Genomic DNA, 27,920 nt, shown 5'->3' with positions numbered 1-27,920 from the left:
GCCTCGGGCCAGGAGGAGAACGAAAGTTCCTGCATTTTGGCCTAGACTCTTCCGCCACAGCTGGCCACTTCTGCCTTTGGAACGTGTTTCACAATGCCTCCTGTGTGTGAGGACAGCCTAGATCAGCTGAGGATGGAGAGGAGGGCGTGGGCTTACATAGTGACACGCACTGGCACTCAGAGAGGAGGCATGAGCTGAGTATAGGCTCAGCATCCCATTCACGCGCGGAGAGTGCCTGCGCCTGCCGTCCTCATGACAGGTGAGTAGCCCCCTCTGAGGTCAGAGGCTCCAAAGGGGGTTGGGAGTAGGGAGAGTCAGGGAGGCAAAGGAAGCCCTTTCCATCCATCCCCCATGGATGTCCTGGTCTCGACCCAATTCCAGACCCCAGCCTGGGGTTGGGCTCTTCGCATCCCCACGGGCACAGCATCCCTTTTGTCTGTCCTTTGTGTGTTTGGAGTTCTTGGAGCTTACTTGGCAGACGGAGGAGGCAGGAGTGAGGGCAAGGGACATCCATATTAGCATCAGTATGCCCTCCTCAGAGCCCAGGGTCCTCCTCTGCATCTTCTGGGGCAAGAGAGCTCTGGTTCGGGAACCAATGTGCTCACATGGAAGGAGAGTAATTCTGGAAGCTCTACTTCCCACGCATCTTCTGAAATGTTTGGTCGAGGGGTGGATGTGATGGACCCACGCTGGGGGTCACTGTTCACTGGGCCTCAATTACTCCACTTTGCCAGAAGGACGAAGGGAAGGAGGACACATGGCTTTAGCCCTGGGCCTCCAGAAAGAAGCCAATCACTCACCATGGCTCACTGGGGCCCTTTGCAGGTGACAGCAGCCCTCAAAGTCTAAGCAGGAGCAGCTATGGCTCCATCTCCAGCCCACCCAGCTCAGAGCCACAGAAAGAGCCTCTCAGAGCAACCTACCTGAGCGAGAAGATCCTCATCCCGGACACAGAACCGGTGGGAATGCTGGAAACTTCCTGGGGTCTTTCAGGATTGGCAGGATGCTATGGGATCCCACAGGCTGGGGCAAAGGGCTCTCCTGAAGACTGTGGGAAGCCCCTTCTAGCTCTGAGCATCAGTGATTGACAGTGGATACTGTACCCTTTCTGTTTCTGTCCTTAGCTCTTAGCCAGGGGCCGGGGGGCAGGGGATCATTTTTTTGTGTGTAAAAATTACCAAGCGGCTTTCTGAATGAATCCCAGCTTTCTTATGGAGAGAAAGGGGCTACGATGAGTTCAGGTTGGAGCCTTGAGCGTTTGTTGCAGTACTTAAAGGAAAGGACCCGGAGGAGGGCATGTGGGGAAGTGAAGGAGGCTCGAGGCTATCTTCTGGGATGCTGTCACCTCGCATTTCCAGAATCTTTAGCAGATTCTCAGGCTGCCAGGCCAAGCCCAGGCTGCCAGGCCAAGCCTCCTAGGGGTGGGGAGACCCTAGGCTCAGTGGACAACAGAGAGGAGGGACCATGGTTTGAGGAGGACTGGGGAACGAGCAACAAGACCCGGCAGGCTTGGCCCGAGGAAAGAACCCCTTTGGGCTCTGAGGATCTGCTGAGTCAGGGCGAGCATGAGGCAGGCTGTTGAGGCGCCTGTGGGTTGCCGAATCTGACTGATGCAGAAAGTAAATCCACCATGACTCAGTAAATCCTGCTGCTTCCTCCCACCCCCACGCCCTCCACTAACCCCTAGGGTGGCAGATCCAGCAATGGGGGAGTGGTGGGCAGGGCTGGCCAGCGCGGGCTGATGAACCCAGAGGGGTTCAGCTGGGGGCTGGCCAAGGTCAGGAGCTACCACCCAAGACCTCGTCACTTCACTCCCACCCGCAGGGCACATTCAGCCTGAGGAAGCTGTGGGCCTTCACGGGGCCTGGCTTCCTCATGAGCATCGCTTTCCTGGACCCGGGAAACATCGAGTCAGATCTTCAGGCTGGTGCCGTGGCTGGATTCAAAGTGATTGAGTCGGGGCACCACGGGGAGGAGGGGTGACCAAGCTAAGTGGGAGGAGACCCCCCCAGCTTGCCACATCTCCCCAGAGTGGCCTACATGACTGGTGTTTGGGGGAGCGGGTATTACGTTCAAATGGGCCAGAGAAGGGTCCCCAGGGCAGCCCTGCCAGAATGGGGGGTGTATGGGGGGGGGGGTGTTGGTCTTCTCACTTCACCTCCTCCACTCTGTCCCCAAGGAGCGTCCTTGGTTAGAGGGTACCAGCAGTCTGGACTTGTCAGACTACCCACCCCCCCCCCCCCCGGACACACACACCAGGCTGAAGGCCTCTCCCTTCCTTCTCTCAGCTGCTCTGGGTGCTGCTGTGGGCCACGGTGTTGGGTTTGCTCTGCCAACGGCTTGCTGCCCGACTGGGTGTGGTGACAGGCAAGGACTTGGGCGAGGTCTGCCATCTCTACTACCATAAGGTGAGCCTGGTGGGCCTGGACAGGGAGCATCCACAGATCCCAAACCCCAAACAGCCATTTACAGCTTCTGTGATCAAGTAAATAAATCATCTCAAGTCGGGCATCACAAGCCCATTTGATAGATGAGAAGACTGAGGCTCGAACGAATAGTACCCAGACTAAGAGGGCTGTTAGACATCATCTGCTCATTTTACAGGAGAGGAAATTGAAACCTGGGGAAGTGACCTGCCCAGGGTGCAAAATAGGTAGGCATTGGCTTGGGATGGTCACCGGCTGGGGTAGACACTGGGGACTTGGTCGTTGTCGGTGTCCAAGCAGGAAAACAGAGACCTGGCCATGAGATCTTTCAAAGGTATTCAATGCAGAGGTGTGGTCACAAAGGTGATGGAAGGACTGAAGGAACAAGGGAAGGAGGTGTTCATCCAAGATCAGGAAGCTGCTGGGCAGCAGCCCAAGAGCCATCATTTGCTGCCTTCAGGAAGCTTGGCCGCTACTGTCAAAACAGCCACCAACGCTGCTGGAGCCCAGGAAGCCTGGTGCCCTTGATGATGCCTGTGCCAGAAACACCACTAGAAGTAGGGGGAAAGAGTGATCCCTCCCTGCCTTTTAATCTCCCTTAATTGTTTCCTACAAAACCTAACTGGAGGCCAGCTGGCAAGGCCGACAAACATAGTTTGTGCCGGGTATGGAAAGGTCCAGGACATCAACAACTAACAATATCTGGCCCAGCCTTGATGCAATGCTCCCTCCTCCCCCCAGGCGCCCCGCACTCTCCTCTGGCTGACCATCGAGCTAGCCATCGTGGGCTCGGACATGCAGGAGGTCATCGGCACGGCTATCGCATTCAGTCTGCTGTCAGCTGGACGGTACTGCCACCAGGGGCCCCAGCTCTTCAGTCCAGCGCTGGGGACTTGTGCTCCTTCTTCCCCAGGCCTCGTCCTTCCCCCCATCCCCCTCACCCCCAGTCCCCTCTGACTTTAGAGCTGTTGCTCAATTTGCCCCATGGGGAACAGGGACCCAGAAACGTAAAGTGATGTCAGTCACCACGCAGACTTCAGGACTGCAGCCCCGAGCTCCCTGCCATGCTGGTCCCCCACCAGCGCCTAGTGCCATTTTCCCACCTCCAGCACACTCCCACCCCCCTCTGCCTTAGCTGCCTGGGGCCACTTGGGTCCCCGCTCCCAGGAGTCCAGATTCCACAGTGTCCTGCCCTGAGGCTGGGCTGACCCCGGCCACTCTGGTTTCAGAATCCCACTCTGGGGTGGCGTCCTCATCACCATCGTGGACACTTTCTTCTTCCTCTTCCTTGACAACTACGGTGGGTGTGCCCCTCAATCTCCCAAGGGACTGGGTTGGGGGAACAAGTGAATGAAGAAACCAAGCTCCGCTGTACTGAGAGAAGGGCTCCCAGCTCCCTCACTCTGGCTGTGTGGCCCTGAGCAAGTTACTGAGACTTCTGTTTCTTTGCCTATAACGCGGGGACGATAATAGCTCAGACCTCACCGGCTGTGGTGAGAACTCACTGAGGCAATATACGTTAAGCACTTGACACAGTGCCTGAAACTTGCTCAAGATAGTAGCCATTAATAATTGCTTCTGTTACAATTTTTGTCATTTTTCTCGCTCTTGTTGTTCCCCTTTGCTTTCCCCCTAGGGTTGCGCAAGCTGGAAGCCTTTTTTGGATTCCTTATTACAGTTATGGCCTTGACCTTCGGCTATGAGGTGGGAAGCCAAAGCCTCCATACCCTCCACCAAGGCTGTTCCTCCGGGCTCCTCGAGGAGCCCCCTATCGGCCAGGGTCAGGGTGGATGGTGGGAATGGCTGCACGTGGCGTGGCCTGGCCTAAGGAGGCTCCTCCCCACAGTACGTGGTGGCCCGTCCAGCCCAGGTAGCGCTCCTCCGGGACCTGCTCCTGCCCTCGTGCTCCGGCTGCGGCAGTCCTGAGCTGCTGCAGGCCGTGGGCATCGTTGGGGCCATCATCATGCCCCACAACATCTACCTGCACTCGGCCCTAGTCAAGGTGAGCAGAGGGAAGGGGAGGGATGTCTGCTCCCTTCAGCCACGCTCTGGTGGCCTCCAAACTTGGAGCCCCGCCCCTTTGGCTCCTGCCTTCCGGATTCAGGCGGGAAGGGAATCATTCTTTATGTATTCAGTATGTAGTAATAGAGCATCTACTATGCGTGGGAAAAGGGGGTCAATGATGAAAAGGCAGACAAGCCATCTGCCTTTCTAGGGCTTGCATTTCTAGTCGGGGCGGGGCTGGGGGGGGGACAGATCATGAGCAAGTAAACAGATAAAGGAAAGAATTACGGGGGCCCTGGGTGGCTTGGTCCGTTAAAAGTCTGACTCTTGATCTCCGCTGGGGTGGTGATGTCACGGTTTGTGAATTCCGGCCGCACCTGTCTGTCTGTCCTGACAGACCCGAGCCTGCTTGGGATTCTCTCTCCCTGTCCCTTGGCCTCCCTACCCCCCCCCCCCACTTGTGGGCTTGCTGTCTCTCTCTCTCTCTCTCTCTCTCTCTCTCTCAAAAAAAGAAAAAGAATTTAAAACTAAAAAATTTAAGAATTAAAAAAAGGAAAATTATGGATTGTGAAAGGTGCTTTGAAGGAAACAAAACAGAGAAGTATGGCAGAGAAAGACTAAAGAGGGGCTCCTTTAGAAAAGGTAGTCGGGAAAGGCCTTGCTAAGGAGGTAATCTTTGAGACTTGAAGGATGGGAAGGAGGATCAGAGGAGAAGATATTCCAAGCAGAGGGAATGGTAAGTGCAAAGGCCCTGAGGCGGAAATTAACTGGGCATGCAGGAAGGGTGTCAGCTGATCAAGGCCATGACCAAACTGCCATGGAGAGGGCTTTGGAAAGAACTGGGGTTTGGAGGGAACATCGGTAGACGTGTGAGGGTGGAGAATGTCGGGGTAGCTCTGAGGAAATTTGGCTTTTCTTTCCCCTCTGACCTTTGCAGTCTAGAGAGATAGACCGGTCTCGCCGGGCAGATATCCGAGAGGCCAACATGTACTTCCTGATTGAGGCCACCATCGCCCTGTCTGTCTCCTTCTTCATCAATCTCTTTGTTGTGGCAGTCTTTGGACAGGCCTTCTACCAGCAAACCAACCAGGCTGCGGTGAGAGACACCTCCCCACACAGCCAGGGCAGCCCCCCCCCCCCCCCCACACAAGCCCTGCAGGCTTTGCTGGGGACTCCAGGCAATGCATCTAAGCCCCTGAGTGTCTGTCTGCACTTCCAGCACTGGTAGGGGAGGGAGTCTGCGATCTGGCCTTTGGCTGAGACCCCTTCCCCACTCTGCTGGAGAGTCACAGCTCTCCCCTGCCCGGGGGGGCAGGCTCTTAGAGAGTCAGACCCACCCCAGGGCCTGCAAGGCACAGACAATCAAAGGAGGAGCCTGGGAGTGTGGAGCTGAGTCTTAGAGGACCCCGCATCCAGGGGGCTCCCCAAAGGATGGACAGGATTTGTCCAGCAAACTGCAGGCAGGGCATTCTGGGAGTAGGCGCTTGCCTGAGCATGACCAGGGAGTTGGGAATTCTTCTCTGAGTCCTCTCTCTTGACAATCTTTATTCATTCAGCAAATAGTTACTGAGGATTTGTTATGTTATCAGGCAGTGCCTAGACACTGGGGGGTAGAGCAGTCAATGATACAAAGCTCCTCCCTGGCTCTCTGGGGTTTGGGACCTGTGCCTGTCTCCTCTCTGAGTGGGTCTCTCTCACGTGGCTCTAACAGCTGCTAGCCAGCGGTGGGGTGCTTACTGAAGGCTGAGCACTGCAGGGGACGACTGACCAAGTCTCCTGGGATTTGGGCACGGCCACTGCCTTGCTATGTGGCCTTGAAGGCCAGGCCAGCCTCAGAGTTGTGGGAAGTGGGTCCCGTGTAAGGGAGAGGGGACCGTGGAGCAGCTGGACTCACTGCCAGCCAATTGTCTCTTTGTGGTAATGCCATTCCCTACAAATGCAACAGAACCCTGGAAACTGGGTTCCCGTGTGAATTCTTCTCAATTTTAGATGTCGGCAACAAATTCACATTAAAGAGAAAAAACATCTGTTAATCAAGCAAAATATATCTGGCCGGATTCGGCCTGCGGGTCACCAGTTTTCAACCCCTGGTCAAGACCTGGCAGTCTGATTTTCTGAAACTTCACATCTCCCTCCTACTGTCCCGGTGCCCACAGTTCGACGTCTGTGCCAACAGCAGCCTCCACGACTACGCCAAGATCTTCCCCCAAAACAACCTTACAGTGGAGGTGGACATTTACCAAGGAGTAAGCGACAGGCGGAGGCGGGCATGGAATGTAAGGATCCCGCAGGCTTCGTCGCCACGCCCACCAGGGGGCGGAGCCTGCTCCGGGGCGGTACCACGGCTCTAACCACACCCCTCCCTGCAGGGCGTGATCCTGGGCTGTCTCTTCGGCCCGGCTGCTCTCTACATCTGGGCGGTGGGCCTCCTAGCGGCCGGACAGAGCTCCACCATGACCGGCACCTACGCGGGACAGTTTGTGATGGAGGTGGTGGGGCCTGGGGAGCGGGCCGGGAGTCCCAGGGGTCCGAGGTCAACAGGCACACCACTTGGGCTCGGATACCAGCCTCACTGATCCTTAAAGCAGCCCAGAGGTCACTATTATAAGCCCCGCTTTACAGATGAGAAAACTGAAATGCGGAGAGGTGAAGCGACTGGCTCAAGGCAGCAGACCCAAAACTAGTAGACGCCTCCTCCCCAAAAGTTTAGTCTTAAGCATTAACCCGGGGGGGGGGGGACCCCCCTATTTCTCCTCATCCATTCTCTCCACCAACTAGGGTCAGAGCCTCCCCCATTTCAGAGATGGAAAAACAGAGCGTTCCCCCTGATGCCTGATGGGCTGAGGGACGACAGAGGATCCCTCCCTTGGAATCCCCAGTCCTGCACCCACCACCAAAATGCCCACTCCACACCCTAGGGCTTCCTGAAGCTGCGCTGGTCACGCTTTGCCCGCGTGCTCCTCACTCGCTCCTGCGCCATCCTGCCCACCGTGCTCGTGGCGGTCTTCAGGGACTTGAAAGACCTGTCAGGGCTCAACGACCTGCTTAATGTGCTGCAGAGCCTGCTGGTGAGCCCGTGGTCCCTAGCCACCCCCCCCCCCACCCCCCTGCAGAGCTAAAGAGGAACCGCAGCAATCCTTCAGAGGGACCCTTCACACACACCCTCCCTCCCAGTCCCCCAGCGCCTTCCCACTATTCCAAACACACGTTTGCTTGTAAGGCTCACATAATCCCCATGGACATCCCAGGGCTAGGAACCACCATTGTCCCCGTTGTGCAGATTGGAAAACGAATGTACACAGTTAAGTGATCAGTGGCAGACTTGAGATGCAAACTCAGGCAGCCTGGGACCAGAGCCCCCAAATGTTTCTCCTGCTTTGGAGCCTCACAACTCTGGAACGCTCAGAGGTGGAGAAGCCTCTGAGTGATTATGGATTAGGAGACTTGTCCAAGGGCACACAGACAGAGGACGAATGGAGCCCTGCTCCACTCCTCCCTTCCTTACTGTATTCTGAGGGCCACGATCCTCAGCCCCATCCTCCTGCTTCTCCCCAGCTTCCCTTTGCTGTGCTGCCTATCCTTACATTCACCAGCATGCCAGCCCTCATGCAGGAGTTTGCCAACGGCCGGTGAGTACTCCCCACCCCAAACACCATGCTTGCAATTCTGCATTTGATCCTCACAACCACCTTGAAGTGGGAATTACCATTATCCATAAGCTCATACAGGTTAAGGAAGCTGTGCAGGCCCACACAGCTAGCAAGTGTAGGGCAATAGGGCTGGAATCTGGAATCTGGGGTCGGGGGCTGCTTCTAGACCCTGAGCTCCTCACTCTCACCTCAGACTCTGCTCTTGCCAGATCCTGCCAGTGTGGAGCCTGGAGGGCCCAGGAGACAGTAGTGGGCAAGGGGTCTGCTCCAGGCCCCACAGCCCAGAGAAAGTAGCTTTGTGTATCCCCTCACTCTCCCCACCCCAGCTCCAGGCTGGCTTTGGGCAGTGGAGACAAGGAGGAGGAGATGGGACCAGGCCTGAGCTTCCCTCCCTTCCCCCAGGCTGAGCAAGGCCATCACATCCTCCATCATGGCGCTGATCTGTGCCATCAACCTCTACTTCGTGATCATCTACCTGCCCAGCCTCCCCCACCCTGCCTACTTCGTCCTTGTAGCCCTGCTGGCTGCGGTTTACCTGGGCCTCACCACCTACCTGGTACTGTAGGGCCAGAGGGTGCCTTGGGGATGGGGGAGGCGCAGAAAGGGGGCAACAGATGGAAGGCATTGGGGGAAGGGGATGCACAGGGAGGGGAGGCTTCCCAGAGGTCTTGTTCTCTCCCAGACTCATGGTCTCCCTTCCTCCAGGTCTGGACCTGTTTCCTTGCCCAAGGAGTCACCGTTCTGGCCCACAGCTCCCATCAACACTTCTTGTATGGGCTTCCTGAAGAGGAGGAGAAGGAGAGGATCTCTGGATGATCTCCCACACAGGGCCTGGCTTGGGCGTGGAATGAGTGGGGCAGACTGGCCTGCCCGTGTGTGTGTGTGTGTGTGTGTGTGTGTGTGTGTGTGTGGAGGCAACAAGATGGAGTGGGAGTTTTGGAGGCAGGCCAACCAGGCTTCCATAGAGACTTGCTGTTTCCCAGCTTGGACAAGTGATTTATCTCCAGTCTCAGTGTTCTCATCTGTAGAATGAGGACAACGCCAACCGTGTGATAGATGTAAAGCACTTTAACACAATGCCTGGCACGTGGGACTTAATAATAATAGTAACTCCAAAAATATTTATTGTGGGCCTATAGGAGTGACCTGACAAATGGACCCATTTGGGAGTGGAACACAGGCATCAAACTGGCAGTTACGATGGTCTGATTAGCTTGATGAATGCTCAATAAATGCTAGTCTACTTCTCATCCAAAGGAACAGGAAAGTAGAAACAGGGAAAGGACAAAATCCTTGGACCAGTAGAAGAGTCCTCCCCGGCCCCCCTCCCATTCGAATGTCAGTTCCTAGAGTAGCTTCAAACTAACCCACTTTCCAGGCAGTAAAACCAAGGCGCAGACTTCTCCTCTTCAGGCGCCAGGTCATGGAACCCAAGAGTCGTGCCTCCGAGGCCCAATTCATTTGCCATTTCCCAAGGGGACTGGGCGGCCGGGACTCCCACGCCACGCACTTAACGCTCCCTGGGTGCTGACTCCCAGCTCCCCCTAGGGGCAGGGACGGTCCCGAGCGCCCTCACTCCCTCCCCGCCAAAGAGCAGGAGGCAAGCGCTCCGACCTCGCGCCCCGGGGCTTCGGAAGGTGGGGGGGCGGAGGGTGGAGGGGAGCTGTGTGGGCGGGGAACCCCCTTGGCCGCTGGGAGCCGCCCGGCACCCCTTCGCCCGGTGCAAGGGTTGCACTTTACAGACGCTCCCTGGGCTGTTTCTAGGCTCCCCCAAGTCCCTCCTCCGGCCTCGTGGGGTCCCACGGACCACTGCCCTGGAGCTGCGGAGAGAGGTGACCAGAAGGGGCCCCCAGGCCTTTGCCCTGGGGTGAGCCTGGAGCGGGCTTTGTGCCTGGAAGCATCCTCGATTGCCTAGGGATCCGGCGGGGCAAGCTCCGCGCTCAGGTTGAGGCGCTTGTTTATGAGAAGAATTTCCTCTTTCTTAAAAGGGCAACGATGCGAGTGGGGCCCTTAAGGAGTGACGGGATGGGACAGGTCTGGCCCAATCAGAGAAACGGTGGGAGAGGGTACCTGAGCTAGAAGGCCGCTGAATCCCTCTCTGGGCTTGGTCCTGGAGAAGATGGGACCCGGGCTAGCGGAAGACGAGGCTGGATGGGGGCAAGATAATGGAGAAAGGCGTCTTCCATACTCCTGCCCAGCGTCCTGGAACTGTCCCCAGCTATACCTCTGCACACACTCTCTAGTCAATTCACTAGGTATTAATTGGGTGTCATCCCTGCGCTAGACATGGGGGAGGGAAGCAAAGTCCCGAATTAAAGATGTCAGCCCTCCAAGAGTTCACACTCCAGTAGGGGGAGACAGCTAGGTAGATGATAACAAACCACTGGGGGTGGGGGGGGGGGGGAACCAAGTGCGTGTCAGGCGCACCTGCAAAAGACAAAAAGGAGAGGCAAGGGCCAGAGAAGGTAACTCCTGGACAGGATTTATAAAGTTGAATGGGGGGGGGGGGGGGGCAGCCAAGGAAAAATGAACTTGCCAGGAGCGAGGACAGGTGTGTGCGACCTTGTGGGGTGGGGTGTTCTTGGATCTTGTGGAGCAGGCCGGGGGTGGGGGGTGCTCCAGAAAAATGAGCAAGCTGGTCACCTGCATACTTACGCCTGGCATTGACAACTTGGGGGCAAGGAAAGCCGGAAGGGGAGAAAACCAAAGGGTCAGCTACAGGGCTACCCTGGGCCTGAGCAAGGTGTTAGCAATGAGGTCAGGCCAAGGTCAGTCATTTCTGGGCAGGGAGGTCCCTACAAAGGGCTTCCCTCCACCCCCATAGTAGCTTTGGTCTTCCTAGGGGGAAGGAGGGGATGTTTCCTCAGCCCCTCAGGTGGGAAGGACCTGCGGTGGGCACCCTGCCTTTCTACACGGACCCCCTACTTCACTTGCCTGGGTTGGGCTCTTACCAACCCCATTTGGCAGTTGAAGAAGCCGAGGTGCTGAATAGAGAGGTCACTTGCCCACAGCTGCCAGAAAGAAACCCAGCTGAGTCCTGGTGTTTCTGGACCCACAGCACTTATGATCTGATTTCCTCCTGGGGTGCAAGGAGAAAAATAAATTGGGGATAAGATGACCTCCCGCTGCTGGGGCAGTGCAGTTAAGGGATAGCAGCTGGGTGTGACACACACACACACACACAAGGGAGGAAACCCAAAGAACCCACCAGACCCTGCACAATACTTCCACCGGCTCCTCTGTCCCCATAGACCCCCAAGACCCTGCGCTGCTGCAGGGGGCCTCCACCCCTCCCTGGGGGGGGGGGACGGGGGGGGGGGGGGGAAGGAGCCTGGCACTGCATCAGAGCCTGGGAAGGTCTCCCAGGGGAAGAGGCCTTGGCCGGGGCTAGTGTTAGGGATGGGAGGTGAGGGGAACAGTGACGGCGGTGGGCAGCGACCCTGCCCGGTGCCCTACCCCTTTTTCAGCCACTCTGACTCTCAAGAGTTCAGCCGGCCAGCTTCCAGCCTTCAGAGAGGGAGAAACGAAAGGACAGGAAGGCGAGCCGCCCTGCTCAGGCCAGGGGGTCACTCAGTCCTCCACCACACATTTCCTTTTGGGGTCAGTGCAAGCCGGGATCCGGAGACGAAAGCTGACATCCCGCCCCGGGGCTCAGCCGAAGGGGAGGGGTCTCCGCTCGGTGGCCAGGATCCCACCTCTACCCTCGCTGGAAGGCTGGGTCTGGTCGCTTCACTTCTCGGAGCTCAATGTCCTCATCTGTAAAGTGGGAGAGGAAGAGGGTCGTTCTGAGGAGTGAGCGAGACTAAGGGGCGCAGCCAGAGCAGGACGAAGCGCTAGCTACACGTTGGCTATTAGTATTAAATGCAACGATGGCGGCGGTGTGGGCGGCGAAAGGGAAGGAGGGGGGCCGTGGGGTCCAGCCCGGGACAGGGTGGTGGCGGTGGTGGTAGAGGTCGTGGTGGAGGGAGTCCCAGCCCGGGGCCACCTCCTGTCTCCCCTGGCGCGGGGCACACAGCTGGCGCGCCTCCGGGCCGGCGCCGCTCTACTGCCCGGCCTCCCCGGCGCGGGGCCTCTCCCCTCCCCGCCTCCCCCCTCCAACCTACCCCGCCCTGGGCCTGGAGGACGTGCGCCTTGCTCGCACCACGCGGCTGGACGGGACAGGACGCGCCCGCTCCGCCCCGCCACCGAGGCCCGCGGGGGAAGGAAGTGCTGAGGCGTGTTTGTCAAGGCTTGGCGTTATTATTATTTTTAAAATAGTGAACGCAAAATAGCAAGGACGAATGGAAAGAACTTCATAAACAGGAAACACACATACACACACACACACACACACACACACACACACACAACCGTAGACCTCACGGCGCAGAACACGGGAGTTTCCCTCGTGAAGAATCCGCGCGGAAACGCGGCTCCCGGCCAGCTGGTGTCTCTGTACACCCCAAATGAAACGGGTGTTTACAATCGTCCAGTTGGTGTCTGTGGACTCCCACGGTCAGAAGTTTGGCCCGCAGGGATTGAGCGCGCCCACTGTGTCCGGGCACCGCGTGAGCCCCCCGCCCCAATAATCACAGAGTGGCCGGCGTGGAGAGTAGAGGAAGGGTCTAGGAAGGCCTCTTGGAGAAGGTGGCATTTCATCGAGGTCAGTGAGATTTGGCTCCAAGAAGGAGCTGGAAACTCTTCCAGGCAGAGGGAGCAGCGCAGTCGAGAGCCCTGAGGCACTTGGTGCCCTGCCGAGGGCACCAGATGGGGCTACCGGGCGAGATCGGCAGGGGGCATTCTGGGGCTGGGAGTAGTAATTTTCACGCCCTACGGATCCGGATACCTGGCCTGCAACTGCGATGAGTGTTGACAGTCACAGTCCGGTCAAGAGCACAATTCTACGGATGTACACAGCCGTTTGGAGCTGAGAGAGAGCCTTCACTCGCTCAGAACTTTACCGCGAGGGGGCCCCCGCAACCACTGAAGACCCATTTTGCAGACCAGATAGCGTTATTCCCGTTTCCCAGATGAGGAAATCAAGAAGCGGCTAGCGTCTGGCCCTCGAAAAGCGCCGAGGTGGAGCCGCGCCGCCCTCGGGCACTCCCCGGCGTGGGCGCTCGGGGCGGGTGGGGCGGGCCCTGGCCCGGGGCGCTCGGCTGTCTGGAACAGTGGGCCGGGTGCCGGTCCTGCCACGCAGCCGCAGAGGCTCGGGCCCGCGGGCGGGCGGCAGGAAGAGAGGCGACGCCCCCTGGAGCGCGGCAGGAACCCGGCCGGGCCCGCCTCCCAGCCAGCAGAGCCGCGCCGGCCCCAGCGGTGATGAAAGCGGCGGCCGAGTCCAGGTCACGCCGAAGCCGTTGCCCTTTTAAGGGGGAGCCTTGAAACAGCGCCCGGGTTCCATGTTTGCATCCGCCTCGCGGGGAGGAAACTCCATGTTGTAACAAAGTTTCCTCCGCGCCCCCTCCCTCCCCCTCCCCCTTAGAACCTGGCTCCCCTCCCCTCCGAAGCTCGCGGGGATCCCTCCCTCCCACCCCTCCCCTCCCCCCCGCGCCCCGATTCCGGCCCGAGCCGGGGGGGAGGCCGGGCGCCCGGGCCAGAGTCCGGCCGGAGCGGAGCGCGCCCGGCCCCATGGACAGCTCGGCCGTCATTACTCAGATCACCAAGGAGGAGGCGCGGGGCCCGCTACGGGGCAAAGGTACTGGGGCCGCGCGGAGGGGGCTGCAGCCCGGGAGCCGCGGGAGGGGAGGAGAAGGAGGCCGAGACCCTACCCGGGGCAGTCGCCGCCGCTGCCCCGGGCGCCCGCCTCTGCGGAGCTCTGAGCTCCTAACCGGAGAGGGAGCGGGGAAAGAGTTTGAACTAGCCGAGGCTCAGAGACGCGGGGCGGGGCCTGGAGCCATTGGGGCGCTCCCGAGTGCTCGAGGTGGGGAAACTGAGGCAGAGGTAGAGAGTGGATTCCTTCCTAGTTTCCTGGGCTGGCGTAGCGGGTTGCCCGACAGTCGCCCCCTCCCCCCCCCATTGGCGCCAATGAAGCTGGGAGATGGGGGGGTTGAAGAGGGCGCCTTCAGGCCACCCTCTGAGGCTCCGCCCCGGGCCGCGATCGCCCGGGTCGGGTCGCCGGAGGGGGTGCCGAGGTGACAGCGGGCTCGGGAGGGTTGGAAGGATCTCCCGCCAATACACAGCTACGATCCCAACAAACTTCCGCGTCATGCGTGGAAGCACTAAGCCTCTCAGAGGCACAGAGTGGGGCAGCCACTTCTAAGGGTCGCTAGCGCGCCCGCGGGGTGTCCCGTACGACGGGCGGGGCACAAGGAGCCCGGGCTGCAGGCCCTTTGGCGCCGGGCCTGTGCACACACGCACCGACCCGGTAAGCCGTGCCGCCCGCCTCCACCGGGCGCCCAGGAGCTGGAGGCTCTAGGCTGGGGGTCTGCCCCTCCCTGTCCGGGTGTTGACCTTAGAGACTAGGAAGTTCCTCCAGGTCTGCCCAGCTCTGGCCTGGTCCTAGCTCAGCCCGAAGGCAGGGGGCCTGGTAGAGGGGCGGTGGAGGGTGGGCCCGTCAATCAGGCGGCGGATGCCCAGCTCTAGGTCGGAGGTCTGGGCGGGGCGAGGGCGGAGGAGGCGGGGCCGGCAGATGGCTGCGGGACACTGGTTCCAGCCAGGCTCCCACTCCCAGCCTCGGGGCCTAGCCTTAGTGAGGACTTTGGACCCACGTGGGCGGAAAGGATGGGAGGAAGGCGGGAGTGGATGGCAGGGCCTCAAGTCCCAGCCCTCCTTGGTTAGGGGCCGACGGAGCAGGGGCTGCTCGGGTAAGGTGGGTGTCAGGAAGCCCCCCACTGGGGCCGAATCCTCAGTAGTGATGAAGGCTGGGAGGAAAAGAGAAAGCACTCTCCGTAGTCCCCTTCCAGCCAGCCCACTTCCTAATGAGGGTAACTTTGTGCCCACACTAGGAGGATTTCTGGGTACCACAGGGTGACGTGGAGTCAAGGCTGTCAGGAGGGCCTGGAGTGTATCTCCTTCAACGAAGGGGGCGTGGCCAGACCCTCTCACCCAGGGGATCGCACCTGGGCACCTACACCCAACTCTGCAGGCTAGAGTGCACACCCCCACCTTGGGCCTCCCTGCTGCAGGTGACCAGAAGTCAGCAGCTTCTCAGAAGCCCCGGAGCCGGGGCATCCTCCACTCGCTCTTCTGCTGCGTCTGCCGGGACGATGGGGACGCCCTGCCTGCCCACAGTGGGGCGCCCCTGCTGGTGGAGGAGAACGGCGCTGTCCCCAAGGTGCGTGGTGGCTGGGTGGGAGCTGCCGGGGCAGCCTGGGCTCAGCCTGGAGGATGTTTAGGAAAAGGGGCTTTTCATGACCCATCTGCAGGCCTTGGAAGGTATGGAAGAGGGTGGAGCCCCCCACCAGGCCCGCCACCCTCCCTCTCAGGTCCCTCCCAGCCGGTCCCTGAATGCCCCAAGACTGCCACCCAAGGGAACTCTATAAGGTGGGAGCTTTCTCTACCTTGGTGTTCCACGTGGGGAAGTGAGGTCCAGAGCCAGGTGGCCTGCCCCAGGCTCCAGTTGGCAGGGGCAAAGCTGGGAAGGGGAGGGTCTCTCCCCACTATCCCTGTGCTTCCCCAGGTAGAGGGCTGGGAGAGGGAAGACGTGCTTAGGAGAAATGACTGGGTTTTAAGAGAATTTAAAAGAAGTGCCCCCGATGACCTCATCTGTCCCTGTCCCTGCAGCAGACCCCAGTCCAGTACCTGCTCCCAGAGGCCAAGGCCCAGGACGTGGACAAGATCTGTGTGGTCATCGACCTGGATGAGACCCTGGTGCATAGCTCCTTCAAGGTAGGCCCTGCCCAGCAGCCCTCAGCCCCGGGTCTCTGAGGGGGCCTGCCCTGGGCTGGGGGTATGGTCTCTGCGGGCCCCGCCCCAGCAGCTCCTTTTCCCCCCACAGCCAGTGAACAACGCCGACTTCATCATCCCTGTGGAGATTGATGGGGTGGTCCACCAGGTGAGGGGCTGGGTGTGGGGGGGAGGTGGGGGGCTTGGCATCTGCCTTCCAGACCCTAGGCTCCTCTCACCAATCCTGAGAACCCCAGGTGGGACTTTGATAGATGTGCGATGTGAGGCCCCAGAGGGTGTGAGACTTGCCCGAGGTCGCACGGACCCTGAGGGACTTGCCCAACTCCAAGGCCTGCAGGGAGTGGGGTTCCTCCTCGGCTCCCCCTTGCCCCACCTTGCCCGGGACCCAGTTCAAGTAATTCAGGATAGGTTGTGTGCTGTCCAGCCTGTTCTCCATTACTTGGCTCGGGGGTCGGTGCCCTGCAGCCTTGGGGTGAGGGGGCTGCCCCCAGGCCCCTACATTTGGCTGAAGCCATAGTTGGGGAAGGGCTGGGCATTAGTGATGCCCCGTGAGGTAGGACGTGAAGCCAGAAGTTGGAGGTTCATTTTGATCCTCTTCTGGAAGGATAGCTGGAGTGGCTGGCTGGCCAAATGGAGCCCGCAGACCCTGGGACCGGCCTCCCTCCTGTGCACCTCTACTCTTCCGTTTGCTCCCTCACGGCCCTCAGCCACCCTCCCACCCCCACCCCCTGGCCTTGCAGGCCTGCAGTTCCCTTACTGGCCCACCCCCTAGGTCTACGTGCTGAAGCGGCCCCATGTGGATGAGTTCCTGCAGCGAATGGGCGAGCTCTTTGAGTGTGTGCTGTTCACCGCCAGCCTTGCCAAGGTGAGTCCCGTCCCCCCCACACTGAAGGGCTCCTGGGGCCACCGGCCTCCCATGAGCCTCCAGCCTGCAGCTGGATTGACCTCTGGGTCACTCACCATTGGCCCCGGATGACCCATCTTCCACTCCGTAGTATGCAGACCCAGTAGCTGATCTACTGGACAAGTGGGGGGCCTTCCGGGCGCGGCTGTTTCGTGAGTCCTGCGTCTTCCACCGGGGCAATTACGTGAAGGACCTGAGCCGGCTGGGCCGAGACCTGCGGCGGGTGCTCATCCTAGACAACTCGCCCGCCTCCTACGTCTTCCATCCAGACAACGCCGTGAGTGCCGGGCAGGACCGGGTTAGGGGCTGAGAGCCAAGGAAAGGGTCAGCCATCAGGACCACCGGGGCCTCCCCATTCCCATGCTGGGTGCTGTCCGGGGCCTGGTGCCCTCCCATTCCTCCTTCCTGCCCTTGATGACCTGTGCCTGCCACCCGCTCACCTCACCCACCCACTACTGCATCCCTTAGTGACCATTTGATCCGTTTGCTTGTGCGAAGAGAGTGCCTGGCCGGGCCTGAGGCCCCCGCTGCAGGCTGGAGCAGTTTCACACTGCTGGCTGTGACCTGTGAGTGGGTCACAGAGGTGCTGCGGTGGGTCCTAGCTGGGAATTTTTAAAAAACAAAATAGAATAGAAAATATTGGAGTGTTTTGCAAACAGTAAGATTAAGTATCATTTCGTAAGACTTGTATTGCACGCATAGATGTGATTTACTGTGGTGTTGCCAGAAATGTTTGAAAACCTCGGGTAAGGGGCTTCTGGGTGGACATCCTGTGCCCAGAGGCCCCGGCCCCCCTCACTGCCCCACATCCATCTGCCCAGGTACCAGTGGCTTCCTGGTTTGACAACATGAGTGACACAGAGCTCCACGACCTCCTGCCCTTCTTCGAGCAGCTCAGCCGCGTGGATGACGTGTACTCAGTGCTCAGGCAGCCAAGGCCCGGCAGCTAGTGAGGCGCCCCGGGGGCCAGGACCTGCCCCTGACCGGTGCCCACGCCCCTCACACGTGGACTGTTCCTTAAGAAAACCCAGCGGCCGCTGCCGCCACCTCAGCGTCATGGGGAAGTGGGCCCTCCCCACCTGCCTGGCCAGGCTGTGAAAGGGGCAGCGGGCTGCACCAAGGGCGATGAGCCCCTGGGTCCCTGTGTCAGTGCCTTAGAACCTCCTCCTTCTTCTTGGGGGACCTGTGGGACCCTGCGTGCAGCTCCCCCTTTTTCTCTCTCTCTGCTGCCATGTTTCTCTGCTGCCAAATCAGGCCCCTTGGCTCTTTCTGGTTCTGCTTGGGGGAGGGGCAGGCTTCTTGCTGCCCCATGCCTTGGGCCCCCAGCCTGGGAACAGTGGACACCAAGTGCCTTGCATAGAGCCCTTTTCCCTGCCCTGTTTTCCCAGGGCCACGATCAGGTCAGCTCTTGCCCGGAACAGTCTCCAGATTGCTGCAGTCTAGCCTGGCAGGGGAGGAACCAGTCTCCGCACCTCCTCCCTTGGGACTGACACAGACCCCCACCAATCTCTGCCTAGGAGAGCAGGGAGGGAAGATCTGTTACCACTTGTGAAGGGAGCAGGGTGCGTCCTACGGGACCCCGGAGTCCAGCTTCTCTAGGCTCAGCAGCAGCTGAAGGCTGCTCTCCACGCCAAGACCTGACCCCTCACATCTGCCTTGACCACCCCAAGGCCCTGGGGCTTGGCTCCCCCAGCTCCTAGTGTGGGGGCATAGGCAAGACCCCTTTGTGGTGCCATATAAATATGTATATGTGTATATAGTTTTAGGGGAAGGGGAGAGGGGAGGGCTGGGGTAGAGATACCCCTCCTTCACCCCTTTCCTGGACCCATAAACTGGGGGGAGGGAGGGAAAGGATTTTTACATTTTTTAAACTGCTATTTTCTGAATGAAACAGGCTGGGCCAAGAAGTCCCAAGCCCTGTCTTCTGTCCCTCACACCCTCTTTGCTCCAATTATTCATTCAAAACACATTATTAGCACCTTCTCTGTGCCCAGCTCTGTGCTAGGCCCACCAGCTGAGTGTGTGGGGTCCCTGCACCTAATCAGTGCCTCTCCACCCACTCCATACTTCACCGGTGCCTTTAGGGGAGCTGTAGGAGGTGGGACCCTTCTTGTGGGGTTTGGGGGTCTCCAGGAAGCCTGGCCAAGCTGTCTCCCCTCCCCAATGCCAACCCATCCCCTGTCGACCCCAGCCTCACCCCCTGCTGGCTGGGGGCAGCTCCCAGGACATCCTGACTTCCAGCTCTGACTTCTCTATCTGGAACCCCTTCCCCCTAAATGCTGAGTGTGGAGGTCAAGGCCTTGGGCTCTCCCCAAGGCCTAACGGTTAAGGGGACCCACGTAGCAGTGCCAAGGGGGATGTCAAATGGAGATGTCATTGCCCCCCTCCCCTCAGAACTGGGGGTGGGAGGGAGGACAAGGTTGGCCTGAATCGGGTGGCCTTCCCATTTAAGTGCCTTCTCTGACTGAAAGCCCCACACTGTGACAAGAACTAAAGAGAACGCCAGACCCCCATCCCGCTTCTGTGGTCTTTGGGGGGATGTTGAAGCTGGGAGTGGTTGTGTCCCGTGAAGCCACACTCAATTCGGTGTATCTTTTGGCGGTGGAGTGGGTGGAGGGAGGGGTTGCCCTAGGTTTCGGGGCTTCAAGAGTGCAAGTGCAAGGTTAGTGCACAGCGGTGGGCGGGTCCGAGCGCCTCGCTGTACTGTTTAATTATTCTACCTCTCTTAGTCTCAGTTTCCTGACCTGCATAATGGAGAAATGCCCTCTTTGCAAGGTGGTAAATGCCTGCACGCGGAGGACTCGGTAGTATTAGCGGTAAAGCTGAGCAGCGTCCTTAGGGGAGGCCCCTGGAAGGTATTTGGAGGCGGGAGGGGTGTGGTCTCCGTCTCGGGGCAGATGGGAGGGGTTCCTGCGGCCCCAGAGCGGGGGGGGGGGGGGGGGGGGGGGGAGGGGGGCGGGGCGAGTTCCTGGTAAGCCAAGTTCATCTCCAAACGGAAGAACTTTGGCCTTGGCTGAGGCGGGCCTCCGAGGCGTCGGGAGGGAGGGGCGGGCGGAGGCGTCAAGGTCTCTGGAGGGACGGTGGGCCTGGCACTCGGTCTCTTGGACCTCCGCACCGCCTTCCCCTACCCGCCCCTCGGCGGCCTCTCAGCACCTAATAGCCGCACCCTTGCACGAGCCTCCGGCCCACTTCCTGCCTCCGCCCCTCCGGCCTTGGCAGCACTTCCTTTGCAAAACTGGGCAGCCCCAGGCCCTGGCAGGAAGTGCCCTCCCGCCCCGCCCTCTCCTGCTTCCCACGGCGGCCACTAGAGGCCTCTCTGGCCTCGCGGACGCCAACCTGCCCCCTCCCCCACCCCGGGGCCTGAAAGGGTGGGGGCCACCCATCTCCCTGGGGTGGGGCAGCCTTCCCCCTAACACACACAGACACACTGTCCCTCCCACAGTTGGTCCCTGGCCCCCCAGCTCTGCCTACCCTATCCCCTCACCCCACTCATCCCCATACCTTGTGAATCCAGCCTCAAGTGGACCTCCTCCAACCCCAGATGCTGATCTGTCCCCGAAGTCTCAGGGGGACCTGCAGTATGTGAGATAGCTCCCTCCCATCCTCTTCCCAGATGGCGCAGGAAGCGGAGCCCAGAGCTCCATCAGCAACACCAGCTCCACTCTGAGCTGGAGCCCACTCTGGCAGGGTAAATACCCAGCCCTCCCTGCCTCTGCCTTCCTCCTCCCCAGGGCACTGCCTGATTTCCTGCTCTCCCAGTAAGCACCGGGTGCCCCACCCCCACCCCCAAGATTTGCATCCCAGGGGCCTTGACAGCCAGAGAGTCACCCAGGTTCCCAGCTTTGAATGAGACCACAGTCAGCCTCTCCCCACCACCACCACCACCTACACAGCTTCACCCACATAGAGTTCAACTCAACCACATATATCCGCATTTCCAGGGTGCCAGGCACGGTGCCAGGGCCCAGGGACACCCCATGACTGGGCCATGCTTCTGCTCTCAAGGAACTCACACCCTAGTGCAGAGAAAGACACCTGAGCAGGCTAAAACCTGAAAGCCTGCAGGTGCACTGAGACAGAGAGACAGAGACAGAGAGAACACGGAAGGTGGGGAGCACAGTGGACACTTCACCCCTCCTGGGTTGGTCTGGGAGGTTTGGAAAATGCTTCCTGCTGGCTTGCATCTCAGAGGAGTTTGGGAAGGAGGAGCAAGTCAGGTAAAGGTGGCCTAAGCAAGGAGGTGCACCCGGGAAGGAAGCAGAAGCATCAGGGGCCTGCCACGGTAGGGAGTGTGGGAAATGACCATTTGGAATGGCCCACAAGGGAGGAAGGACAGGAAACGAAGCTGCAGAAAGCAGAAGAGGTCACATAATGCAGGTCTTTGGGCAGTCCAAGGGAGTGGCTTTCTTCTTGCAGGCCGTGGGTGTCATTGAGGAACACTGAACGGGAGGGCACAGTGCTCAAAGCCAGCAGGTGTACTTTAGAACCTAAACCAGGGATACGGAGGAGAACGGACAGGGAGATCACAGTCATGGTCCTGAACATGGAGGGTGAAAGCCTGAACTGAGGCAGAGGCGGAACAAAGCAAGAAGAGGGTAGAAGGGATGGATGTGAGAGAAGAGAGAAACTTGGTGGGAAGCTATGGCTGGCTGGCTTTGGGGGTGGGGGCAAGGATGGCCTGGAGGGAAGAAGGCTTTGGAGATGTCAGCTGTGAAAATGTATCTAACGGAGCCTGGTATGGGCAGATATTCACTATTTGCTTGTTACACACACAGGAGTAGAGGGTGTAGGGCAACAGGCACCAGATAAAACGCTGCTGGCAGGGGTGTGAGCTGGTGCAACCCACTCAGAGAATGATTTGACGGTCAACATTATTTTTTAAATGTTTTTATGTTTTATGTTTTTGAGAGACAGAGCACAAGAAGGGGAGGAGCAGAGAGAGAGGGGACAGAGGATCTGAAGCAGGCTCCTCACTGTCAGCAGAGAGCTCCATGAGGAGCTCGAACTCACAAACCATGAGATCATGACTTGCACCAAAGTCGATCACTCAACCAAATGAGCCACCAGGCGCCCCTTAAAATTATTTTTTAAATGCAGATACTCTGATCCAGCAATTCCACTTTTAGGAATTTATGCTGTATATAGAATATATGAACATAAGGGTGTTAATTGCATCCTTGTTTGTAATAGCAAAACACTTGAAATAACCTAAGTGTCCATCAGTGAGGGACTGGTTACATATTGCTCTATCACAGAGAACACCATGCAGCCTTGAAAAACAATAAGTTGGAACTACTCAAGCAGATATAGGATGATCTCCAAGACAGACAGCCGGTAAATGAAACTATTAAAATCGAGTTCTAACAATGGTGATCGTGTATTCCCACAAAGCAGATGTATAAAAACAGACACAAACATATGCGTACTTTGGGAATGCTAGCTGGTGCAGCCGCTCTGGAAAACAGTATGGTGGTTCTTAAAAAACTAAAAATAGAACCACCCTATGACCCAGCAATTGCACTACTAGGCATTTATCCATGGGATACAGGTGTCCTTTTCGAAGGGACACATGCACCCCCATGTTTATAGCAGCACTATCAACAATAGCCAAAGAATGGAAAGAGCCCAAATGTCCATCGATGGATGAATGGACAAAGAAAATGTGGTAGGGCACCTGGGTGGCTTAGTTGGTTAAGCGTCCGACTTCAGCTCAGGTCATGATCTCACGGTCCATGAGTTCAGGCCCCACGTTGGGCTCTGTGCTGCCAGTTCAGAGCCTGGTCCCTGCTTCAGATTCTGTGTCTCCCCCTCTCTCTGCCCCTCCCCTGCTCATGCTCTATCTCTCTCTGTCTTAAAAATAAAGAATTAAAAAAGTTAAAAAAAAATGTGGTATGCACACACACACATACACAATAGAGTATATATGTGTTGTGTATATATATATATACACACACACACAAATATATATATATATATACACACACACAATGGAGTATATATGTGTTGTGTATACACACACACACACACACACACACACAATGGAGTATTACTTGGCAATCAAAAAGAATGAATTCTTGCCATTTACAACTACATGGATGGAACTGGAGGGTATTATGCTAAGTGAAATTAGAGAAAGACAAAAACGATATGACTTCACTCATATGAGGACTTTAAGAGACAAAATAGATGAACATAAGGGAAGGGAAACAAAAGTAATATAAAAACAGGGAGGGGGACAAAACAGAAGAGACTCATAAATATGGAGAACAAACTGAGGGTTGCTGGAAGGGTTGTGGGGGTGGGTGGGCTAAATGGATAAGGGGCATTAAGGAATCTACTCCTGAAATCATTGTTGCACTATGTGCTAATTTGGATGTAAATTTTTAAAAATAATAAAAAAATTTTGTCATAAAATAAATAAATAAAAGTTCTTTTTTTAAATAAACCATTTTGAGCCTTAAAAAAAATATATGCAAGGGCGCCTGGGTGGCTCAGTCGGTTAAGCGGCCGACTTCGGCTCAGGTCATGATCTCGCGGTCCGTGAGTTCGAGCCCCGTGTCGGGCTCTGTGCTGACCGCTCAGCTCAGAGCCCGGAGCCTGTTTCAGATTCTGTGTCTCCCTCTCTCTCTAACCCTCCCCCGCTCATGCTTTGTCTCTCTCTGTCTCAAAAATAAATAAACGTTAAAAAAAAAAAAAAAATATGCATACTTTCTTGCACTTTCTTATCCTCCAGTCGGGTACACAAGAAATGAGAGCTGCTGCTAGTCCTGGGGAGCAGGGCTGGGGGACTGGGTGGAAGTCATCTAAGAGGAGAAGGACACATTTTATTATACATCTGATTCGAATTATTTTACCAGGTATATTTATTAACTTTAAAAAATAAATTATTTTAGGGGTGCCTGGGTGGCCCAGTTGGCTAACTGTCTGATTTTGGCTCAGGTCATGATCTTGCTGTTGGTGAGTTCAACCCCCACATCAGGCTCTCTGCTGTCAGTGCAGACCCTGCTTCGAATCCGAATCCTCTGTCCCCCTCTCTCTTCTCCTCCCCCACTCATGCAAGGTCTCTCTCTCTCTCTCAAAAATAAACTTTAAAAAATTATTTTAAAAATTAAAAAATAAAACTCAGTTTAAAACTTAAAACACAGCTTCCTAAATATAATGTCAAAGATAGAAATCATAAATTCCATTTCTTTCCTTCAACATTCATCACATGCCTACAGTGTACCAGGCACTAGGATTCAACAGCGAGCACAACAGACACTGTGGGGAAATCAGACATTAAAAAAGTACAGAAGTAATATTACAAAAGAAGAAAAAGGGGTGCCTGGGTGGCTCAGTCGGTCGAGCGTCCGACTTTTGATTTCAGCTCAGGATCCCACGGTTGTAGGATCGATCCCCTGAGTAGAGACTGCTCGGGATTCTCTCTCTCCCTCTGCCCCTCTACCCCACTCTCTCTCAAAATAATAATAATAATAATAATAATAATAATAATAAAAGAAATAAAAAGTGGTAAATAAAGAAATAAAAATGTTTGTGCTTCTAATACCAAACTGTCACCCCAAGATGACTTCTCATTGCAAAGGAGGGAACGTGCCTTTACAGTGGGGATATCTGGCAGTCACCATTGTCACCAAGGGGTCAAACTTCACACCACTCATGCTAGGACAACGTGACGTTTTATACCTCCTAATGCCACGCAATGTGAAACAGCAACACCTTTGCCCGTGCTACTCAAAATGGGGTCTGTGGACCGGCGTGGCGACATCGCTGAGGAACCTGTTAGGAATTCAGAGTCTCAGGTCCTAGACCTATTGAATCAGAATCTGCACTTTAAATAGATTCCCAGGTGATTCTTATAATATTACAGTTTGAGAAGCACTGACCTTTTTCAAGTATCCTTGAAAAGAGTGTTTAACCAGAACCCAGTCAAGACTTTAGATGTACTTTCGGTTTGTGGGAAATACAGGGGAAAGAGGAACAAATTAAGTAACACACAAAGAAAGATTCAGACAAATCCACAGTGTGAACACACAACAGGGCATCTGTCCTGGACTCAGGTAGGTCAATATAAAAAAAAAAATTGGAAGACTGTTCTAGATTTACAAAATACTGAAGAGTCATAACACTCAAAGGAAATGCATGATCTTAATTTGATCATGCGTCAGTAAAACCAGCCGTCAGAGTCGTCGTGGGGACAATTGGTGAAATTTTAACTGTGGACTAGATAGACGATATTAGAAATTATTCTCAGATGTGAAAATCATATTACAGTTTTGGAGAATGTCCTCATTCTTAGGATATGTGTGATAAATATTTTGGGCTCAAGTATCATGATCTACAAATTACTTCCAAGTATAATTACTTTCACTAATTCTTGAATCCATGAGTGTTTATTATTGTACTATTGTACTATTATTTATGTGTTTCTATTTGTTTGACATTTGCCATAATAAAGAAATTGGAAATGATTTTTTTTAAAGGGGCACCTGGGTGACTCAGTCGGTTAAGCATCCGACGTCGGCTCAGGTCATGATCTCACAGCTCATGAGTTCCAGCTCCGCAACAGGCTCTGTGCTGCCAGCTCAGAGCCTGGAGCCTGTTTTCAATTCTCTGTCTCTCTCTTTCTCTGCCCCATCCCTGCTCATGCTCAGTTTCTCTCTCTCTCTCTCTCTCAAAAATAAATTTCAAAAAATTTTTTTAATTAAAAAAAAAAAAAACATATGTTCTCCCAATAGGAACCCTCGTGCATTGTTGGTGGGAATGGAAACTGGTATAGCCATTGTGGGAAACAGTATGGAGGTTCCTCAAAAAATGAAACATTGAACTACCCTATGATCCAGTAATCACGCTGCTGGGTATTTACCCAAAGAATATGAAAACACTAATTCAAAGGGATCCCTATGTTTATTGCAGCATTACTTACAATAGCCAAATTATGGAAGCAACCTAAGTGTCCATCGATAGATGAATGGGTCAAGAAGATGTGGTATATCTATACAATGGAATACTATTCAGCCATAAAAAGAATGAAATCTTGCCATATGCAACCACATGGATGGAGCTAGAAAGTACAAATGTGAAGTAAGCCAATCAGAGAAAGACAAATACCATGATTTCACTCACATGTAGAATTTAAGAAACAAAACAAATGAACAAAAGGAAGACAAAAGGAGACAAACCAAGAAACAGACTCTCACCTATAGAGAACAAACTGATGATTACCAGAGGAGAGGTGGGTGGGTCGATGGGTGAGATTGGTGAAGGGGAGTAAGAATCCACTTATCCACTTATCCTTATCCTTGGTGAGCACCAAGTAGGGTGTAGAATTGTTGAATCACTATATTATACACTTGAAACTAATATAACACTGTATGTTAACCACACTGGAATTAAAATTAAAAAACAAACAAACAAAACATATATTCTCCCCAAAATCTTGAGGTTAAATTAAAAGGCAAGAAGCAAACTGGAGAAAAATACAGCATTAATGACAGGCAGGTTACCAAACTTAATACATCATACATGTAAACAACGAACTCAACAAATTAATAAAAAATTCGCAAAAGAAGACATAGCCAATAGGTATATTTTTAAGCGGTCTATTTCACTGGTAATCAAAATAACATAAATCAACGCACACAATGATTTTTCTTTTTGGTGATCAGACCGACGAGAGATTTTCTTAAAAAGCCGGAGCCCAGTGCTGGAGAGGACGTGGAGGAACAGACACTCTTCTGTGCTGCAGGTGGTACTAGAAATTAATGGGACTTTTCTGGAGGCCGATTTGCCTGTTCTCATCTTCGATCCAGCAGTCCCAGTTTTAAGAAAGAAAGAATAAGGGATATAATCGAATGGTAAAGATACTCACCACAGCATTCTTTGTAGTATAAAATAAATGGATGTAATTTGGAAGTCCAACAAAGAACTATCGGTTATATAAACTATGCTATCTACTTCGTGGATTGCCGTGAGATGATTCAAATGCAGTCATGGGGGGCCTGGATGGCTCAGTCAGTTAAGCGTCCAACTTTGGTTCAGTTCACTATCTCACGGTTCGTGGGTTCGAGCCCTGCGTCAGGCTCTGTGGGGACAGTTCCGAGCCTGAAGCCTGCTTCGGATTCTGTGTCTCCCTCTCTCTCTTCCCCTCCCCCACTCTCTCTCTCTCAAGAAATAAACATTAAAAAATTATATATATATATATATATATATATATACACACACACACACATACAATCATAAAATGACATATAACCTGTCACAGTAAGGATAGATGGAAAAATAGATACATGTAGATATTATATACATAGAGTGTACACACACATTATGTACTGAAAAATGAAAAACCTACTTCAAAATAAATCACTAACTGATTTATTTGTAGATTATTTCTGTAGTGAAATTATAAACAAGTTTTTTCTTCCCTTCTCGCTCGTCTGTACAACTGAATGAACATAGACTCCTTTTTAGGCACAAAAGATATTCTTTAAAAACAAAGTACTCCCCAAAAAAGGTTAAAAATATATAAATAAAAAACCAAAGTAGAACCTGCCGTGTCTTTACTCCTTTTCCCAGACTGGGCACGAGCATGCTCACACGTGCTCATGTGCGTGCACACACACAGACAGCGGGTCTCCAGAACTCCTGGGAAGGTGTGGTCAGGAGGAGGGGCTGCCCTCACCCAGCCTGCTTCATCTCGCCCTCCAGAGGACCAGGTTCAGAAGGCCGGAGAGTTTCCGCATGGGCGGGAGGCTCGGGGGCAGCCGCCCGAGGTGCTGAGTTTGCAGGCAAAGCCAACTTCAGAGCAAGACCCACAACCGAAAGGGCTGTGCTTCTTTCCAGTCCTCAAGGAGATGGGCCCCCTAGGATCAGGGGTCGGAAATCGAAGCCTTTGGCATCTGGGAGAAAGTGGCAGAGCAGAGTCCAAAGACACTGGTTTATGGCAGCTAATAAAAAGTCCAGGTGGAGCCAGCGCCCTTGAAACAGGGCGGGTGGGGGGGGGGCAGATAGGGAGAGCACCTGTGCCCCCTCTAAGAAGTGTCATGCCCAGTGAAAGAGACCTCTAGGGGTGCCAGGGTGCCCATCTGTCCAGGAGGGGCCGCAAGTGTGAACCCC

At 55.3% G+C, this 27,920-nt stretch overlaps 2 protein-coding genes across 5 annotated transcripts; both read left to right on the top strand.

Annotated features, from left to right (window-relative positions):
• The first annotated feature begins 109 nt into the window (after window positions 1–109).
• Window positions 110–9,330, top strand: SLC11A1 (solute carrier family 11 member 1). Its single transcript, XM_060623554.3, has 15 exons — window positions 110–259; window positions 826–959; window positions 1,825–1,947; window positions 2,289–2,408; window positions 3,168–3,274; window positions 3,656–3,726; window positions 4,063–4,130; window positions 4,273–4,428; window positions 5,368–5,526; window positions 6,587–6,676; window positions 6,800–6,919; window positions 7,349–7,498; window positions 7,986–8,059; window positions 8,483–8,636; window positions 8,786–9,330. The coding sequence occupies exons 1-15, from the start codon at window positions 253–255 to the stop codon at window positions 8,894–8,896; spliced, it is 1,644 nt and encodes a 547-aa protein (XP_060479537.1). The 5' UTR covers window positions 110–252; the 3' UTR covers window positions 8,897–9,330.
• A 3,152-nt stretch (window positions 9,331–12,482) lies between these two features.
• Window positions 12,483–19,321, top strand: CTDSP1 (CTD small phosphatase 1). 4 transcript variants are annotated; one of them, XM_060623556.3, is made up of 7 exons: window positions 12,483–13,754; window positions 15,184–15,332; window positions 15,785–15,886; window positions 15,996–16,052; window positions 16,677–16,769; window positions 16,900–17,085; window positions 17,630–19,321. In XM_060623556.3, exons 1-7 carry the CDS (start codon window positions 13,688–13,690, stop codon window positions 17,756–17,758), a joined length of 783 nt encoding a protein of 260 aa, XP_060479539.3. In that variant the 5' UTR covers window positions 12,483–13,687; the 3' UTR covers window positions 17,759–19,321. The 4 variants fall into 4 exon arrangements, with proteins under 4 accessions (XP_060479539.3, XP_060479538.3, XP_060479541.3 ...); XM_060623555.3 differs by having other exon boundaries at window positions 15,782–15,886; XM_060623558.3 differs by lacking the exon at window positions 15,996–16,052.
• The last annotated feature ends 8,599 nt before the right edge of the window (window positions 19,322–27,920 follow it).

This window comes from Panthera onca, chromosome C1, assembly GCF_046562875.1.
Source record: "Panthera onca isolate mPanOnc1 chromosome C1, mPanOnc1 haplotype 2, whole genome shotgun sequence".
Lineage (NCBI taxonomy): Eukaryota > Metazoa > Chordata > Mammalia > Carnivora > Felidae > Panthera > Panthera onca.
Note: the sequence above shows the minus strand (reverse complement) of the source record. Positions and strands in the feature narration are given on the sequence as shown.